The sequence below is a fragment of the Melanaphis sacchari genome, unplaced genomic scaffold, assembly GCF_002803265.2.
Source record: "Melanaphis sacchari strain LSU unplaced genomic scaffold, SCAv2.0 Contig95_pilon_pilon, whole genome shotgun sequence".
Classification (NCBI taxonomy): domain Eukaryota; kingdom Metazoa; phylum Arthropoda; class Insecta; order Hemiptera; family Aphididae; genus Melanaphis; species Melanaphis sacchari.
Genome location: NW_020271679.1, coordinates 628955 through 650040, shown reverse-complemented (window position 1 = coordinate 650040; position 21086 = coordinate 628955). Strand labels below are relative to the sequence as shown.

General features: G+C 26.4%; 2 protein-coding genes across 9 annotated transcripts in view; one reads left to right on the top strand and one right to left on the bottom strand.

Moving 5' to 3' along the window:
- LOC112603110 (uncharacterized threonine-rich GPI-anchored glycoprotein PJ4664.02-like) overlaps window positions 1-7221 on the top strand; it is an 11821-nt gene extending 4600 nt beyond the window's left edge. The window contains exons 6-9 of one of the 2 annotated variants that reach the window (XM_025351539.1): window positions 1615-1689; window positions 1808-2043; window positions 3208-5659; window positions 6808-7221. In XM_025351539.1, coding sequence (XP_025207324.1) covers window positions 1615-1689; window positions 1808-2043; window positions 3208-5659; window positions 6808-6837 — 2793 coding nt within the window. In that variant the 3' untranslated portion in view covers window positions 6838-7221. Of the gene's footprint in view, window positions 1-1614; window positions 1690-1807; window positions 2044-3207; window positions 5922-6807 lie in introns of those variants that run through there. The other variant, XM_025351538.1, reaches the window with a different exon arrangement.
- A 3544-nt stretch (window positions 7222-10765) lies between these two features.
- Window positions 10766-21065, bottom strand: LOC112603067 (protein IWS1 homolog). Of its 7 annotated transcripts, none has more exons than XM_025351468.1 (12): window positions 20961-21065; window positions 19338-19395; window positions 18342-18478; window positions 14003-14419; window positions 13830-13945; window positions 13564-13769; window positions 13024-13174; window positions 12677-12889; window positions 12451-12613; window positions 12260-12371; window positions 11420-11537; window positions 10766-11336 (listed from the first exon to the last, which is right to left on the bottom strand). In XM_025351468.1, the coding sequence occupies exons 2-12, from the start codon at window positions 19376-19378 to the stop codon at window positions 11214-11216; spliced, it is 1797 nt and encodes a 598-aa protein (XP_025207253.1). In that variant the 5' UTR covers window positions 19379-19395; window positions 20961-21065; the 3' UTR covers window positions 10766-11213. The 7 variants fall into 7 exon arrangements, with proteins under 7 accessions (XP_025207253.1, XP_025207255.1, XP_025207258.1 ...); XM_025351470.1 differs by having other exon boundaries at window positions 18342-18475; XM_025351473.1 differs by having other exon boundaries at window positions 18342-18472.
- Between the last annotated feature and the right edge of the window lie 21 nt (window positions 21066-21086).

The following is a 21086-nucleotide window of genomic DNA, read 5'->3' as shown; positions in this document are numbered from 1 at the left end:
TTATTATTTAGTTTGATATTCATTCATTAGTCTGATTTAATTTGAAAGTCATAAATGTAATATAGTATGTAATGAAATGTATAATATTTTGCGGAAAGTTTTTCTGCCATTCTTGCTACCTACCTTTAAGGAGTTCTATATAGGTAATTTCCAAATGAGCAATACGTAACTGAACCAGCGCAATACCGTTAGTCTGATTTTAATTTGAAATATAAAAATGTAATATATTATGTAATGAAAATGTATAATATTTTAAGTAAAAAGTTTTTTCTGCCATTTTGTATAACTTACCTTTTAAGGAGTTCTATATAGGCAATTTCCAAATGAATAACTGCGAGTCATGTAATTATTGTGTATAGATAGGTGTGGATTTAACTTTTTAATAACTATCGATTCTCATTTTAAATTATTTACCCTACTTAAAACAAAATTAAAACTATTGTTTGGAAAATGAAGTAATACATTACTACATTTTTTATAATAATAGGAATATAATTATACTATGATAAATATTTTTACATTGCAATTCTTAACTTAACCATTTTATTATTAGAAATTAACATCTTGTTTTTTGATTAACGAATGATTTCATAATATCTTCATATTATGATAATGAAACAAAAAGACTTGACTCAATTGTTCAAATAACCTTACTTCAAATAAAGGGCTGCATCAGAATTGCATGTCATGTACCTACAACAAACTTGTGAATCATTTTTAAGACTTTATTATGACTTTAAATTATAACAAATCAAAGTAGATGTATACATTATCATACAATTATTTTGCTTAAACATAAAACAAGAAGTTTTCCAATATTTTTTTTTATGCGTGTGAATGATTTAATATATAAAATTTTCCATCCGTACAATTTTGCAACTCTAGGCAGCTACTTACTATTTCTATTGAGAAATCTGCCTTTGTATGCAAAGTAACTGACTGTTTAAAAAAAAATAGCGGATCGCTCCCGGACATATTAATAATGCGAAATATGAAATATATACGAATATTAATTAACTATTATGTTTATTTTTTCAAAAATATCAAATTTGCCAATTGAATCATAACTAGATACCTTATTTCCCTCAAAATTTCTGAAAATATTTTTTAATTCATCAAAAAATTTATTTAAAACAAAATCCAACTGCTTTTTAATTATTTTTTCACTTATTCTTAATATTTTAACTTAAAAATTTACTCATTCGTTTCAAGTAAATTTCATAACGAAATCGAATATGTTTTCAAAAGTGTTATTGGACGACCAAAGTAATCGTATAAGTTGCATAAAATAGATAATAGAAAATATAATATATATATATTATATATACTGTATATAATATACATATATTATGATAAAAACATATACGGGATCAATTTTTATTGTATATTTTTAACTTTAAATATGTTATAAGTGTGTATGTCTTTTAGTTATAAATTTTTAGTACACCTATTTGTACGTTTAACTGTATACTACACATATTAGAAGTATAATCGTCCGTGGTCTTAGTTTAGAAAAATAAAAAATGTTATCAATAACTTTATTTTTTACCATTAATCATACGTGTGTATTTAATACTCATAATTTATATAAATTTATGTTTATGTTAATTTTAGATCACTCTTAGAGTTCAAACTAAAGAGGAAGGAGCAATGCATAAAATTCCTGTTTGCAATGCACATTATGAACAGGTTGTTAAATAATATTAGTGTACCTGTGTCTTACTCTTACACAATATTGAAATAAACCTTGTGATATAATTGATCAATTAATATTGAAAATATTAAATTTAAATTGATGTTTTTGTAGATACTGTTTATATCTCAATGCCAGTTGTGTGGAAATCGAACAATACAAAAATATAAGTTGCATAAGTCCGTAGTGAAACGATATCAATTGACTCTTGATCGGGATGAAATTCCTATAACAATAAAATATGACATCCTTATTTGTAAGCCATGTCATATTTATTTATTGCTGCCAAGAGATAAATCTACAAAAATGTCATTAGAATTAGCAAAGCACTGTAACGCTTCTAAAACAAGGTACTGATTTTATGATTTTAAATCTAATATGAAATGGAAAAAAATACATATATTCCTCGGTTGATTATTCTAAATTCTATAATTTCTATCATATAATTGAATAAAATTATCCAAATAACTCAGTATGTTCACCTGCAAATCTATAGAAATAATGTTCTAGAGATTTTTCGAGCAGTTTTTATTCAGGTATGGCTAATCACGGTAGATAGGGTAGTCAGACAATCACGAAATTCTTTATGGATCGCATACTAACGAGTTAACAGGATCGCGGTCAGCACATCTTGTACTTCACTGTAGCTACAAACTATGGGTTTATTACGGGCTTAAACGAACAATGCAAATTAAAATAGCAATAATAAATATTTCACATTAGTATATCAGCAACTAAATAATAAATAATAAGTTGTGATTGCGCGCAATAAAACACGATCTCAAATAAGTATCACACTAATATAATTTATCAAATATTTATGTACTTAAGAAAAAGAAAGGTAGTGCAGTTTTCAAATTTTTAAATATTAAATAGTCAAAAATATAATAATAGTAGTTTAAGTAAAAAAGAGTTGTAATTTAATTTTAATTTTAACTAATATTATAATTAATACCGTACAACTGTTATCTATTATTATATATAATGTCTTCATAATTTTTTTATCATTTATACCAAATATGAGTCTGTTCAATGTCGGATCTAACAATTTTTTAACCCGGGGCAAAATATGAAATTAGCGCCCTTCTATATCAATAACCTTTTTTTTTTTTACTTATTACATAATTAAAAATTTGTGCCCCTTTATGACTAGTATCTGGGGCACGTGCCCCAGATTGCCCCCCCTATATCCGGTGCTGGGTCTGTTAATATTAATTTTCCTTTCCTGGTGTGATATCTCAATCCGTTCCTTAATGGCAGTGTAATTAGTAAAATATAGCTCATCATTAATGAAGATTATAAAATTATAATTATTATAATATTCGTACAGGATAAAGCATTAACATTATTATATTGATATGTATCGTTAACATATTTTACAACGTTAACTGTTGTATTAGATGTATTTCAATTATTAATTAGATGGGGCATAAGGTAAGAATGTAGAATACATAAAATCATTATGTATTTAAAAACTCTTGAGTCGTGAGTAATTAATTTATGTTTATTTTTAGGATCATAAATCATTGTAGATTAAAATTGAAAGGATTAGAACCTATGAAATTAGAAAAATGTGAAATAAATACCAAAAAAACAGAGGGAGACGATCAATTATTAACGGTTAAATCTTTACCAACGAAGAAAAGTAATATTTTCACTGAAGATTCATCTATTACATTTAAACCTGTATCGTCAGTATTAGAATTCGTTAATACTACAATAGCCATTACAACGAATACGATAAGAACAAGGCCGACAATGACAAGATCGATAATTACGACACCAGAAGCAGAAAAACCTATGTCTTCGGTGTTAACAAAATCAACAAAAATATTATCATCGTTAATAAAATCAACAACGGAGTCAACATCAATACAACCATCAACGACCGTTGTAACGACGACAATAGAAACAGCGCCACTAATGACGACAAGAACAATGATTAAAGCACCAATATCTACAGTATTAACTAGCACAGCAAAAAATCTATCAGCTTTAAAATTCAATCAAAAGACACAATTAAAATTTCTCGATAAACGTCCACCTGTACCAAGAAATAAAAAATATATTTTGAAACATTTAACTGTAACTAAAAACTATAGAAATCACCATATGCCAGTTCATAAACTAACTCTACTGGATGGTAAAATTAAAATTTTAGTTAAAAAACCGAAAACGCGAGTTGATAAATCTATGACCCCAGTTGAAAAATCTACGACTCTAGTTAAAAAATCTATGGTACCATTTGATAAATTTGCAGTCCCTTTTGATAGACCTATGACTCAAGTTCATAAATCTATAATTCCAGTGGGTAAACCTACAATCCAAGTTGATAAATTAATGACTCCGGTTGAAAAACCTACGATTCCTGTTGATAAAACTTCAACTCCAGTTGCGACTCTAGTTAATAAACCTAAAATTCCAGATAATAAACCTATAATTGTTAATCACAGATCAAAACCAGTTTTCATACCGGTTCTAAAACCATTTTTTACTTCAAAATTTTCTGCACCGAAAAATTATGTGAAAACTCCAGATTTAGTTCCACCGATAAAATTACCAACTGAAATAAAAACCGATCAATCGCTTAAGAATACATTAGATTTACGGCCTACGTCACCACATATTGAGTTTTCCAAGTCCAATCGCCGACAAGCTAGTCCATCAATATTGTCATCCTCCACAACCACACCAGACATAATCCAATTATATAAGAATCTCAAGACTGCTTATCCTAGCGGAATGGAATTTGTCAACCATCTGCTAAAATTGGAATCATGCCGTAATTTAGGAGACTTAACTGTAAAAAACAATAAAACCATTGACCATCAACGAAAGTCTTATACTAAAAACACTTCTCCTCGTATAATACACAGTCTTCAAAAACCTAAAGAATATAAAATGCCATCACATATTAACGGTCACTGTAATGACCTTACAAATATTGGCTATTTGAGTAATAAATGTGAAGTAAGTGAAGTCGATAAAAATTCAGATTCACTCATAATCCCTGTCAAAACAACTTCTAAATCCAGCTATAAACCTGAGCAGGAATCTATTTCACCCAAAATAAACGTCGTACATAAGCCGTCTCTACTGCACGATGGTGATGATAACGAAAAACATGTCATAGCTTTACGCATAAGTACTACTGCTATGCCTGTCACTACTATTGTTACGCCTGTCACTACTAATGTTACGCCTGTCACTACCGCAACCATTAAAGCTTTGACCAATATCATCTCTGCTGCGTCGCCCATTTCTTCTACCATTGTTGAAGAAATCACAGCCAGTGAAGAGCTAACTACTATCGAAATGGCCTCTTTGGCCACAAACACTACAGATTTAATTACTGCAGTCGCCGACTCTACCACAACCGTCATGGACACCGAAATCTCCACCATTACTGATACAGTCGCCGTCACATCAGACATTACTTCAACTGTTAATGACAATATTGACAATAGTACTATTGCTGACAGCACCGTTGTAGAAGAATATAAAACCTTAACTATGATTACAACTCAAGCCTCTACCACAACGAATACAGCCTCCGAAGTTTCCTCAACCATCGTTGGTGATTCAATTACAGATATCGCAACAACTGTCATTGATGATTCCGCTTCGGCTAACATTAACTCTGAATCATCTACAATTACCAATGCAATTACCGTAGAAATTCCCACTTCAACTATCACTGTCACTGACGTATCCACCACAAGTTGTGTATCCAATAACATCTCAGATATCACTACTACCACTGCGATCGTTTCTACGACCACTATCACTGCATCCACTATATCTAACACCTCAGAATTTACGTCTAATAAAAATACAGAAGACAAATTAGTTCCCACAGGTTCAACTGAAAGTATTGTCAATAATATAAGCAATATTTCCACATCAATATCGTCGGAAATCGTTAAAGCATCTCCCGCTAAACTGTTATCGTTACCGTCGAGTAAAGTAAGCCAGATATCCGCTATACGTAAACCAAAACATCCTTTAAAACTTATCAATATCAAACGATTGAATACAATTAAATTAAAATCAGCTATAACCAGCGAATCTATTGTTTGGAAAATGGGTGATTAATAAAATAACATGAGTGTACAATAGCAACAACTTATACTTTTCGTTTATTATAAATAAACATAAAAAATATACTTTAATGGAGAATATGTCTTATACATGATGATATGCTGGATAAATTATAAATATTCTACAGTAATCGTGGTATCGACTTATTCCATTATTTAATTGTATTTTGATTCAATAAATCAAGTCCAAAAATCCATTACAATATATATGAAATATACCAAAACTAAATTCACATAATCAACTCAGTTGTTGATTCCTTCATTTGTAGAATGTAACGAAAATTGAATTTTCTTAGCATTTTTATAACCTTGATTACATTTTATATATGATTTTCTCTTGATTACTTGTATAATTCATTAATTTGTGTGCAAAATAGAAATATTAGATGTTTGATTAGTTCACACACAGTTCTTAATTTAAAATCTCTTTTAAAAGCATATAGTTTATTGTTAATTGAAAAATATTGAACAATTTTGTATAATGTTTGTATGACTTTCATGTTTAATGTTGTTTAATTTGTCAAAGAAATTAATACAAATATTAAATTTTTACTATACATTTATAATAGAAAGTCAAAATATTTACATAATAAAAAAGTTAAATTATAAACATAAAATGTGATTAATAATGAAAGTTCTTGATATTTCTTATTAATTACATTGAAGTTAACTAAAATTACCATAAAACATAGTATGTTTAAATTATAACGATAATTTAAACCAGTCCTATGTCTAGAGTCGACGTATATTATTATTATTAACTATTCGTTTTACCTTTTTATATAATGATTATAAAATACCCTTGTTACTAAATATTGCTTATATAAAAAGTTTTTAAATCAATTATTTTAATATTTTTATATTATTATTGTTTACTTGTCTAATTATTTATCTGTAAAAATTTAACAAGTGCGTTACTAGTTACCAATGTATAATGCTTATAATAATAAACAGTATTATTTTAAACTTGAACTAAATCAAAATATTTTATTTTATTTTTTTTTTTTTTTTTAGGCTTCAACTGCAATGGTTATTAACCTATAGTCGATTTTTACTGTGGGGGAGGGTACTGTTTTCTTTTTTGGAACTAGTGAATATATGGCATGGATGAGAATTTGTTACTAAAATTCTGGATGATCGACCATCCGGAAGCTAGCCACACCAGGCGATGCTTGACTTCAGAACACATTAATAATTGAAGAAATCAATTACCATGCCACAACAGACCACCAAAAAAAATATATTATCGGTATCTGTAGTAACAATGTTTTTATAAATTATGTATTATTTTCCTCTGGATAATTTTTTAACAAAAAAAATTAATATTGTGATACTGTGGAACTATAATATCTAAGGATTATAAACTGAATCTATTTAGTGTTTTAAAGATTAAATTTTTCATTCTTCTTCATATTCAATCATTGAAAATGTTTAAGTTACTCACAGCTAGTGAGTAGTGGTTTTAAAATGACTTGAAAATATTTACATAATACAAAATCTGTCATTGTTATAGACCATTGAATAATACATCATTATCCATGCTGCGAGATGAGAAAGGAAAGTAAACCAATGCATGGTCTCTGTATCCTAATGTTTGATTATTTTAATGAATAACTACTACCTACTGAAGAAGATTATTTGAAAACTGATATTCAAATACTCAAGAGCATTACTTAGCATTACTTTCAATTGTAATCATAGAAGAAGAAGAAGAAGAAGAAGTATAAACCTCAACTTAAACATAATATACAAATGTTAAAACTTTGAGAATAAATAAAACAAATTTATATGTACTTTTTTATTTTTTATTTTATTTTGTCTTACTACAATTGAATAAAATGTATAGTGTATACCTTACTTGTGTTCATATTATGGCTCATAGGTTTTTAATGAAATAGTGCACATCCTCGAAAAAATAACTAATATCATATATATATATATTAAAGTCTATAGATTGTATTAAATAATTGTTAACGGAGACAACAGAAACACGATTGTTGTTTTAAATTTACGATATTAATTATTTAATCGACGGATATTATCAGCTGACAATAAATAAATTATAATACCGTCTCACGCAACTATGGCATCAAAAATAATTGAATAATGTGCACATCCATTCCATTAAAAGACGGGTTGCGTGTTTTGATTCGTTTTAATTTTTACACTGTATAAGTGTTTACTACTGCATTACTATACACTGTGGCGTAACTTGGAGTTAATTCTTGGGAGGAGGGGTTAAGCCGTAGAAAAACTAAAAATGCGTTAGTGAATTAATAAATAAATAATACTTAATGACGTAAATTTTTTTTATTTACATCATAAAACTGATAAAAGGATATAAAACTTAATAAAATTACTAAAAATTATACGTATTATACATGCTAATTTATTTTAACATAAATCGACGAGCACGACCTAACCTAACCTAACCTTCATCAAATTCGTCAATTACTTGATCAATTTTAAGTAATCTACCTCTTTCAATATAAATCACTCAAAACGATACCTAAATTTATTATTAATTATATAAGGTACGAAGTATTATGCTGTTTTATTTTTCTATGATAAAATAGATATTAAATTATAATTTATAACTTAATTAATAAAGTATCTGGAGAGGCAGTTGCCCCCAGATTTCTCCCATGACTACACACCGATACTTTTCTGGCGCAGACAGCCGTTTGGCCTTAGAAACAACCCAATTTCATGAATGTATTATATTATTTTTATATTTTGAAACATAATCTTAATAACACTATATGTACTTAGTTGGGTGTTAATTCGGTGCTAATTTTATTGTAAGTTTCTGATTCGATATGCGCTCAACATACGTAGTTTTATTTTATTGATAGTTCACAATCTTCTAACATAGCAACAAAAAGGTTAGGTTATATATTGATCAAGATGGGACTGCAAATGATTAAGAGGAACATCTCTCATTTTCTTCAATAATTCAATTTTTGCATCAAACTATGATCTCTCAGTGTTACTAATGTAGGCTACTGTATTTGAATCGACAAATGAGATTTGGTGATTTACCAACTCATGTACAAAACCTCGGCTTGTGAGACACTTCGTTCAGCCTGTGTTACATTTTTAAATTATATCATACAATTTTAAAGTTAAAATATTCACATTATAAACTAAACAAATGCATATTTTTAAATAACATATTTTTGCTTCCTATGTTCTGGCCCGCTTAATTTTAATTTTCTAAAAATTGGTTCTCTACTCTCTAGTAATTTTGAGTTGCTCATCCCTGTCATATATTATAAAAACGATACACATAACTCATATAGGTACACTGTACATTCGTTGTCCAATATCCCCATACCTAACGCGGGCGGTACTCTACGTCCAAAAGTGACCTTTCGCTTTTCACCCGTGTCTTTTTGCCCAAATATTTTAAAGCTACTTTCCCTTTTCGCTTAAAAATATTACATCGATTGTTTACCACACTTTTGAAAATACTTTATTATTTATTTGTGTAAATCACTTGTCAAGTAGAAACTATTTTTTCTGTATCAATAAGTGTATACACACTTACGAGCTTTACATATTATATTTTTTCTCAATCTATTAATATCAGACAGTAAATGTTGATACTGCGTGGTCATTGAGAACGATTTGCTTTAAATTACTTTTTTCGGTTGTATATGCATATCTTCAACAACTTTATGCGTTTACATTATATATTTACAATTTTGGGATGAATATTTGTTAGATCGTAAGAGTCGTGATTCGTTCTCCAGTTGTTGAAATAAAAGAATCATTCTTGTCTGAATATATTAGTACACTACAAGTTCTTGTAATACATCTCTGACGAGTAGAGCCGTATTTTTTACTTATCGATCCAAAGTTATATTTAAAAATATATACTATGATACAATATCCTCCTTTACTTTCCAAGAACTCTACAATTTCACTTAAATTTACAAAATCGTCCCCTGTGTGCAAAAATTAGTGCTATAGATGTCACATAGACTACTATCAATAATATTATATAAAAATTACCATCGATAAACGCACTTCGACTCGAAACTAAACAAAACTACACTAAAACAGTTGTTAAATATTATTAAGGCTACTATAAAATTATTTCCTCATCTTCATAAAATAATAAGCAAATAACACTGAAATAGATCCATCTCAACAGCGGACCATTGTAGACATTATATACATTATATTGCAGATATTATATTTATAGGATATTGAGCGAATCATTGTAGATAAGTATTAAATTTTTAATATGGTCAAAAAGTGCTATACTATTTTTGGGCGAACAGTCTTGCCCACTTAACATATTATACCGAGTGTAGAAAGGGAAAGCTTACAAAGTGTATACCAAATTAACACTTTTAATGATATTATTATGATTTATGTTTTTAGTTTTTCTTAAATTTGAGTAGGTAGTGTACGTATACACTAGCCATCACTAGTAGCATAGTTATGAAGAGGATATATGGATAGGTCCTTTCCCCCCCATAACCTTTTTTATTTTTATGAACAATGCATTGATTTTTCCTCAATATAAATAAAAATATAAAATAATCTATATTACGTGATAATTACAGATATAATATGCAATACAAGGCTATAAGAGCATGGTTATAAGCCCCTCATTTTATATTTATCCAATAAATTATATATCCCCCCCCCCCCAGAACAAAATCATAACTACGCCACTGTCACCACTGGTTCATAATGGATGATTAATCTAATGCAGCGTTTCTTAAACCTTATTATTCGCAGAACCCTTTTTGATGTTCACTTTTATTGTGGAACCTTTACTTTTTTTTTAGTTTTTAGCTTTTATAGAATTATTTGCAATAAAAATTATAATTATTACGCATATAATAACAATGTGTTAAGGTATTTAATTCAAAAAAATGTTAAAATAAAAATAAAAATAATAATAATTGTATATAATAATACTTAAATTACATTAATCAAACTAAATTTTAGTTTTAATGAAATAATATAAATTGCTTTTTATTAATACAAATATTTTTAATATTGGGCTTAATTGATGAAAGTTGTTCAAACGTTTTTTTTTCCTTACTAGCCGCTACTAATCTTTAGATATTTTCAAGTAATTTTCTTGGAATTTTTAAAAAAATTACTTAAGCTCTGCGGAACACAGTTTAAGAAACGATGATCTAATGCAATACTCATTATTACAAATATTATAGTAGAAACTTAAATCAATAAAATATTAGAAGTAATTAATTTTATGAGATAATTAAAAATAAACTAATACAAATGTTGACTAAGTTAAGTACTTAAAAGTAATATTTGTTTTATAGTTAATAAACTTATTGAATTAAGTACTAATAATCAATGAAAAATGAAAATATACTAATAATCAAATATAGTTTTTACAATGACCTAAAAATAAGTATAGTATAAAAATATAATTACAACCCCATTTTTCTTCCTTCTATTGAAATCGGAACTGCACGCTTGGATTGATTATTTCTCTTACTATCCATATAATTCTTCAAGTGCTTTTCAAAACGGTTCATTGGTCGCTTTACAGCCTACACATTTCAAATTTCATTTGTGGATTAGTTATAAATTTTGTATAATTATTTAAATATATTAAATATATACACTAAATTACCCTTGAAATATCAGCATCTGTTACTGATTTTGGTCTAACCACATAATCCTTATTAGATGGAGTAGGTACACGCGCTCTGGCTATCCAACCTTTGTCGCCTGGTTTTAATGTTCTTGGACTTAATATAAAAAAATATATTAGTGCATATAAATGAAATTTTTTAACTTAATATAATATTATTTTCTTTTAAAACTATTTTTTAAATTGGAATGATTATTACAAAATATGGTTAAATTTGGACATACCGTATCTGTCTTGTAAAGTAGCGGTTCTTAATTTTATGTAGAACACGGACCTCCGATGAAATATTTTTAGAAATCACGGACCCCCCCTACTAATTTTTTGTCGAATACCTTTTTTTACAAAACATATCAAGTTATCATAACCAAAATTATAATAACTATTTTATATTGACCCACCGTGACAGACAATATAAGATTATAATTTTATATGAAACAAAAATAATAATCCAAAAATATTGTAATAATGCACTCATGTCACGTATTAACTTATATTAGGTGGTAAGGCTGCCGTGGACCCCCGGACCACAGGTTAAGAACCACTGTTGTAAAGTATAAAAAGAAAATTTTGGAAAGTGATTAAAATCAACTTATTGTTATTACTAAATTTTTTACATGCCGTAAATTTAGCTTGTAAAAATCGTTTTTTCCTAAGCAATAATTATGAAAACTACTGTTTACAGATGCAGTAAGATGTGGAGTAAATTTCGAGGTCAGTTGCCACTTTTTATAAAGTGACTATAACAAAATTATTAAGTATTAAGTAATATGAGAAGAAGAAGAAATTATTCAGTTAAGTGTAAGTTCATTATTTAATTACCCGTCATCATCATCATCATCATCATCATCATGTTTGTTATCATCTATACTTGAACGCTTCCGTCTAGGCATTTGTTCCAGATCTCGTTCTTCTCTTTCTTCTTTGGACATTGCTTAAAATTAAACAATTAAAAGTTAATCATAAAAGTTAGATTTAAACAAAATGTACATAATATATTATTTTCAATTAACCTTTAAAGTCTGTTGACAAATTGAAAATTGGACGAGCCCATTCATTTATAAGACGGCCAGCACGTTCTCGATTTTCTTTAGTTTCTTTGGGGTGTCTGTACAAATACATAACAGCTTTACCAATTCCAGAGTACTTGAGAGTAGATTGTTCAATTGGAGGATACTATAATAAAAATAAATAAATTAATAATACATATTTAAATACTTTTGTTACTTAGGATTTTACATCTGCTAAAAGTTTTATCAACGACTCGCGAACTTGCAATGAAGGCAAACTTCTATCTGGCATAGGTGCTAACCAATCAGTGAAAACATTTAATACATTGTGTTCAATAAAAGCTAACATCAAATTATGTTTCTTTAATTGTGATAAACATTTTGGCAGCATAGTTATTTTGTTAATTGCGGGTTTTCCTTCTTTGTTTAATTGTCGATCACACTAAATAATTCATAAAAAAAAAAAAATATGAAATAAAAAGATAATTTAGTAAAATAAATAGTTTAAAACTGTATATTAAAACAATTTTAAATCATTTTTCTAAAATAAGATTTTTTCATTATTAATCTAATTACTTCAGCAGCATGTTTCATATCAGCAATTAATCCAGCAATAATATCATCGTTGTCATTTATAATATCTATATCCTTCCTGCGACGTTTCAGTGATTGTTCTTCTTTTTTTCGCATCATCATAAGTTCAAAATCTGATATTGGATTATTATCACTACATAAAAATATAAACTTTGTATTACAAGGATGTTTAGAAAAATAAATCCATTAGGTTAGTTATAAAATTCATCGATTCAAAAATTAAATAAATTAGACTTTTGATTTTAATTTAACACTATTTAAACACTAAATAAACTAATAGAAATTTGCTAGACCGTGTGAACAAATTTAATACATTTAATGAACTAATAGTGAGGTAATGGTCATTTAAACATGATTATTGATTTATAATTGCTTCACTTAATTTTATTGAATATTAAAAAAATCAATTTTTTCATACAACCTTAGCCAAGTAATTGTCCTCAAACCAACTTTGCAGTAATTTAACTAATTTTGAAATTACTAGTTTTAAAAATTAGGAAGCGTTCTAGACTTTAAACTGACCTATTATGATTATCGCGTTCATCAGGATCATCGAGGTCATCTTCATTTTCATTATTAGCACTACTTTTTTTAGAACTTGTACCAATTACTTCACCTGGATCATCTTCATCTTCTTTATCAGAATCATCTGATAATTCTGGCAACACTTCACCTATATTCACCTTCTCTGTATTTTCATCATCAGATATAGCATGCTCCTTACGTACCTATACAATTTAAATATAAATTAGTAATAATATATATTTAATTTTAATTTTAATACTAACAACTGGACTTGTAGGGAGTATATTTTTGACATCATCTTCTTCAGATTCGGATTCAGAATCTGACATAATTTTAACCTTTTTAAATTTTTTTTTCTGAACTATGTTATCCTCTGGTTCTAAAAATATTGGTTAATAAAATAAATGTCTATAATGAATATGTATATAATTATTACCTTGAGCTTGGCCATCATCAGAATCGACTTCAGTTTTAACTTGAAGATCATCATCGTCTTCAGAATCAGATATAATTTTACGTTTTATTTTATTTTTTTTAAAGGATGAATGAGAGCCAACTGACGATACTGAAGATGATCTAGATTTAGATCTTGATCGAGATTTTGACTTTGTGTTTGATCTTGATCGACTTCGCAACATATCTCTTGGCCGAGATTCAGACTTTGATTTAGAACTATTGCTAATAACGGACTGAGAAGCTAAATGTAAAGAAGAATCAGACTGAGAATCTGAGGAGTCATTAGAAGACTGAGATCTGGATCTGGATTTACGTTCAACTGCCTTCGCATCATTTGATATATTAACATTGCTATCATCAGTAGATGAAATAGATACTTCAGAAGAATTTAATGGTTCTAAAAATATATTAAATGTACAAGAATAAAATATGCATTTTAATTAATAAAATAGTTAAGGTTTCTATAATTTTATTTTTATCATCAAAATATATGCATTTAAAAAAACTCAAAACACATATGTCCCCTGTTTCTTAATCATAATCACCTAGAAGATACTTTTAAAATGTTATGATAACACCAAATATCAATCAACAACAAAAAAATCTGATGATCTCAGAAATAAATTAAAAAAATTGTCTTAATCCTTGATAAAAAATAAAGAGTATACAGTGCTTAATCTACATTAAAAATTATAAAATGAATTAGAATAAATCATGGCTATTATTTTGTAGTAAAGAAATTAAAAAAATTATTCACATCCAATTGCATACATTTCAATTATTTAACATAAACAATTGGATTAAATTGAAAATCATAATACTATTTAGAAAATATGAGTTATACAACAGTAAAACTTACTAGAATGCAATGTTAGAGTATTAAAATGGTATTATTATTTTCATACTTATCGGCGGTATATACTTTTATAAATTACCTACAACAGATATCAACTAACATGTATCTACATTTAAATTTCTAATAAAGATGTGTAATAAATGTCAAAATATAAAATAAAATAAAATATAATATCATCTTATTATTCTAATTTCATTCTAAATTAGCGGTTTTGATACTAAAAAAATTAAGGACATTGTTATTGCTTACTTTATTTATTGCTTGATATTTCTTTTAAGTCAAACCATCTATCATATTACTTTACCTAAAGCTAGTGAATAAAGTAATAGGAGTCTGCAACATTGACTATTATTTATACCATACTCTACTTTAATTTACAAATTCACTATTGTAACATACTAATATATAGCAAAGTATTATTGAAAACTTCTTTTAGTATTTCAAGACCATCTATTTGTAGCCATGTTTTATTGAATCCACAAATTTCCCCTTCATCATCAAACAATGATTTAATACATACATTTTTAAATATTAAAAAAGATCAAACAGCACAATTTAAAAAACTTTATTAATGGCATATTTCAATAACAGCAGAAGTATCAAAACTTTGAAAGGAAAACTACACTTTACACTGAACTTACAATTCTCAAAGGTAGATTATTGAATAATTATAAAATTCAATAAACTACTACACAAACTTTTAGATTTACATCCTAACTCATGCATGAAATATTTGAAAAAAAATAGGTTTTCATGTAATTATCTACAGTGTTTCAAAATTGAGTTCAACACCAATTACCCAAATCCATAGGCGCAATTAGAGAATGGGGCTTAGCTCCCCCAGTTTTATTTTACTTGAAGATAATTAAAATTACTAAGACTATTTAATTACAGCTAACAAAATAATTTATTGATGTCTATTTATAACACGTATATACGCTATACAGCTTTTTGTTATAATTTCCAATAGGTATTGTATTTATTTTTAGATTTATGCTCAAATGACAAAAAACCAATTTTATTATCTAGTTTATAATCTACATATTATACTCTATATTAATCGATAACTTTATCACAACAAAAATATACATGACACTTGTGAAGTAGTGTTATAGACTTGTCTCTTTACTCTATAGTCTGTGCAATATAATATATTATTAATTAATATTTATTTTTCATTTATATTTTTACTGTGAAGTGTCATGGTTTTTTTTTTTTTTATTATTATTATTATTACTATTAGGTACAATGAATAAAAGATAAGTATTTGATATTTTAAAATTTCATAATGTTACTAAAAAAGATTTTCCGCTTACAAACAATGTGGATATTCAAAAACAAAATTATCAACAAGTAGATAATCCAGATCTATGTTGTAAGAAATCATTTAGGACAAACCTATTTATAAACTCTTTTCATTGGTATCTAGCTCAACATTTGCTTATAGTTTAGATAGATCTTGAAGATATAGACTCTGGACCTATAAGATCTATATTAAAGGTAAGTAAATTAATCCTTGAATTATAATAATGATTAAATTATATATAATGAAATTAAAAGAGTACATATAAAGTAGAATATTTTTATAAATATGGAGTTAAATTATCAAAAGAAAGTTCAGAATAGGTTAACTGAGAATAATATAGGTTTATTTAAAATACTTTATTGTTGATGAATAGTATTCTTTGATTATTAATTGAAACTTGGGTTTATCCAAAAACTAAATTTGACACACAAATTTGTTCATTCACATCAGTTTACTGTACACATTTTGATTGGCCTGAGTATAGCATTAATAAAAAAAAACAGTGTTTTGCTTTGCTTGCCACATTTTTTTGAATTATTATGGAACTTCAGAAAACACTTTTACTATTACTTTCTAATTGGAAAAACAAGTTATTTTTACAATTAAACTTTTAATTTACACATTATATAATATTTCAATAAAATGTTTTAATAACTGAAGACAATTACATGCAATTTACAATTATTTATTTTATAATGATCTTTTTTCCTTTCAGGATGTTGTGAATATTTCAATTGACAGTTAAAAACGCAATGCTTAGCAATTAATAAAACCTAAACATTGACATTTTTATAATATTTTAATTAATTTTATACTATTTATGTTATGAACCTATACTTATGATAGTAAATAAAATAATTTTATTTGATAGTTATTTTACAATATAATAATATGCTTTATATATATATATATATATATATATATAAATTAGTTCAAACTACTTCATTATTATTAGAAAAATAAATTTAATTGTATTATTTATTATTTTAAAGCCTAATGAAAATTTTATAAAGATAAGTATAAATATTAGTAAACATTAGAGATTATATTTAAATATATAAATAACAAGTAATAATAATTAATAGTAGTGTACAAATAAACAATGAAAAGCAAATACATTGTTAGTATAAAAAACATATACAAATCAAACTAAAGTAAAAACATTTTAATAGTCCAAGTTAAGCAAGAGCCACTGCATTGAAAGTGACTCCATCAATAGGTAAAGTATAAACTATAAATAATTTACACCTAGTACGTAAAATACATATAAATGTTAAACATGTTTGTAAAGACCTTTAGGTTGTCTAAATAATAAAGCCCCAGGAATTTTTTTTAAAAGTGGTCTGATTTCAAGATATTTCTTATAAGTTGATTACACAGATTAAAAGTTAAGGACACTGGTGTCAACATTAAAATGCATTGTTCTTTAAATTGGATCATTTTATAAATCTATGCTTTTCAAGTGCTAATTCCAAAAATCTGTTAATTATGAGACCCAATTCTAGTTATATAAAAAGTAAGCTTATTAAGTAAACAGATAGCATTAATTTTAGCAAAAACTAAGTTATTAATAAATCTTATGTGAATTATTTTCTTTCTATCTAATTATTAAGGTTATCTAAATTAAAAAACTTTGAAACTAATACATAGTCATAACTCATAAGAAAAGTGAGTACCTAATTATTTAAATATAACCAGCAAAAGAAAGAAAACATTTTTTGAACCCTTTTAATTATCTAAAAGTGTTAATGAGTATAAGGAAATATATAATATTATGAAGCAATTGGCTTGTTCAAAGCCCGATGTATTATAACAAATATAACCTAAATTATGTAAAGTGTATAAAATTTACAAGTGATAAACTCAACATAATTAATAAAACATAAAGACGGCGCTAATTTAAATCCTAAATCTTTTACCTATGTTATTTGAGATAAACATTTATTATGAATTAAGTAATCGAAACTGATTTTATTACTTGTTCTGAAAAATTACATTATCTTCTATTTATTCAGTTTAAGGAGAATCAATCATTTTAAACCAACAACCAACTAACTTCAATACATAGATATTGTTTTTTAAAATTTTATATCTCAATTTAGACTGGTTACATAAATCTTAAAACTAAATTTAAAAAAAGAAAATACAAAAAATTACCTTTACCTTCTTTTGTCAAGAGATCATCAGTAGTACTTGAAACAACTTGATATGAATCAGCAGTGTCACTATCATTAGTTTCAGTAACATCAGACTCTGGTTCAACTGGCTGTGAACTCATATTTTGACTTCTGCTTCTGAAATCAAACATCAAGCTTACTGGGAATAAAGTACCTAATAGCAATAACATTACTTTTTGCCAACTAGTTTAGTTTTAAATAATTATAGTATAATGATAGTGTAATTACAAATCTAAATTAATAAAATAAAGTTGTAATTATGATTTCATCCCAGTAATAAAAAATATATAAATACAGAATGTAACAGACAGAACAGTACTGGTTTGTCATAGCACCGCCATCCATAGAACAATAAATACATTGTATAAAAATAAAATAATGAATTTATTTATTAATAATATTTTAAGATTGAAGAAATTGAATTATAGCACTTATATCAGGCACTTGTGTGAATAAAATTTTAAAATAAATTTTAAATACGAACAAACGGCTGAAAATACAAACTGTGATGTTTAATCAATATTATTTATTTTATTATTCGATATTATGGAATAAATATCTATGATAGATACTTTATAGTAATGGTATATTTTTTCCATCAAATAAAAAACCTGAGTAGTGGGACTAAAATAAACCAGTATCAACAGAACTAACAAACGTAATAAGTAAATACTAAATTACTATTCACTTTTGTTTCAGTCAATATTTTGGAAGAGCCTTAATGTTTGTTTTTTAATATTGCAATAATTATAATTGGAAAATACATATTTTTGAATAAAAATTATTATATTCTTTGTTAATTATATTTATTGGTAGTTTTTTTCTGTTGCACAATTTTATGTTTTAATATCAATATTTTTTAAATAATAAAAATCAATAAATACATTTCATGTTATTACTTACTTTTATTTCATAGAAAAAAATATAAATAAATTCAAAATATATGAATAATTTTTTTTATTTAATAATCACTTACGCTGAATTATTTGCCATGGAATGTGGGTATACATGTCTCATTTTAAAAATTGTCCAAACTGAAAATAAATTTTAATTAATATGTATATTACTGTAACTAAAAAGTAATTAAATTAACATATTAAAAATCAAAATTTTATAATCAATAAATCTGCAGTTATTTTTAAATAAGATTTAGATAGTTAAATACTTATGATAATAATTATCATATAATTATTATATGATAATTATTTTAATGACTTAAACAAAAAATATTATAAAAGCATTAAGAATACTTTAATAGTATTTTAAAGATTTTATACAGATTATAATTGTAAAGAGTGTAATATATTATATTTATCAGTTACTGTAGATAGTATTACTATGATTTTTCTTTGTGTATACAGTGAATGACAAAAAACAGTCTCTAAATATAAATTTAACTGTTTTTGTCATTTTTCCTATCAGAAGTCTACCAGTTATAAAAATCAATAAAATAAAAATTCATTCTAAATTATTCGACTTTACCCAGGTTAAAATATTAATCTTTCTATAGTTTTATGTTTTGATTCAGTTTAAGAGTATAATATAATTTTTAATAGCTACTATTATCCGTGCAAGACAATATAAAATTATAAACAAGGTTTGATTAAGTATTTCTGCTGATAGTTTGAAAGTTTTCTAGTAAAAAAAATGTCCAAGAAATATTGGAAATAGGTTGTAACACCATTCACTAGTCTTGGTTATAAATTGGAGAGTGGCAGTAATACCATTACAGTCATTTAAATACTGTTTTACATTGTACAAATATTATTTTTAAAAGTTTGATACCTAATTAAATACATTAAATCTTAATCACTACAAAATAAATTCTATAAGACAAAACAAACAACATTTGTAACATATTAAATTATAACAGTCCAAAAATATTAGTTTAATTGAATAATATCAAAAGTACTCACAATTTGAAAATGTTTATTGATTGTTAATCAACTTGAAGAGAATTAAATTTTTTAGTACAAAAACACAACAATGAATTGGTGATTTGAGTTATTAACAGAAAAAGAACAAACAAGACAATATCTTTGAAATACAATATTTTAAATAGGTACGTTAACGTTATTCAAATAAGTTAATTTGTCACTATAAACAAAATACGAGTTTAGAGCCAAAATAATAACTACCTAAGTGGCTTAGTGAGCGTGTGTTAATAAATAGCTATACTAAACAGTAAACGACACTCGGCGACGAAAATATCAACAACAATGATAAATTCACAATATCCCAATTCCCAGTGAATAACTATCAGCTTTTTATTATTGACACGGACGCCAACAAATTTCCATGATGATAAATAGATAACTATCGAATATTATCGTCCGAAGTGGGGGGGACTCGTACTTTGTACTACGATGCGTTTTAACGAACAACTCATTGTACGATAATACTAAACAGAAATTATTGCTTGGTTGAATCATCGACTTCCAACATTCCTCTAGGATCAGTAGGATCTAACTATAGCGAGTTTGATAATGTTCGTAATTAATTTTATTTTTAAAATGTCTTAAAATCACGAGTCGAGGACAAAATAATGTTTTCAAAACTCTATAAAATCTATAATTATTATGTATTATTAATTGCTTACCTCGCAGATTATACTTTCAAAAGCCACAGATTCTCAGAAGTACGCGGTCTTCGGATTTTGGATATTTTATGGTGTAGCACAGTCGCAGTAGTCGCATAAATATGAAATGTATGCAATGTTGTATCT

Excerpts from the sequence above, each read along its gene's own strand:
- LOC112603067 (XM_025351468.1), bottom strand. The coding sequence starts at position 19,378 with ATGAGACATGTATACCCACATTCCATGGCAAATAATTCAGC. Across the intron at positions 13,175-13,563 it reads GAACGCGATAATCATAATAG|TGATAATAATCCAATATCAG; the intron begins GTCAGTTTAAAG and ends ATTTTTATGTAG. Across the intron at positions 11,337-11,419 it reads CAGATGCTGATATTTCAAGG|GCTGTAAAGCGACCAATGAA; the intron begins GTAATTTAGTGT and ends TGAAATGTGTAG.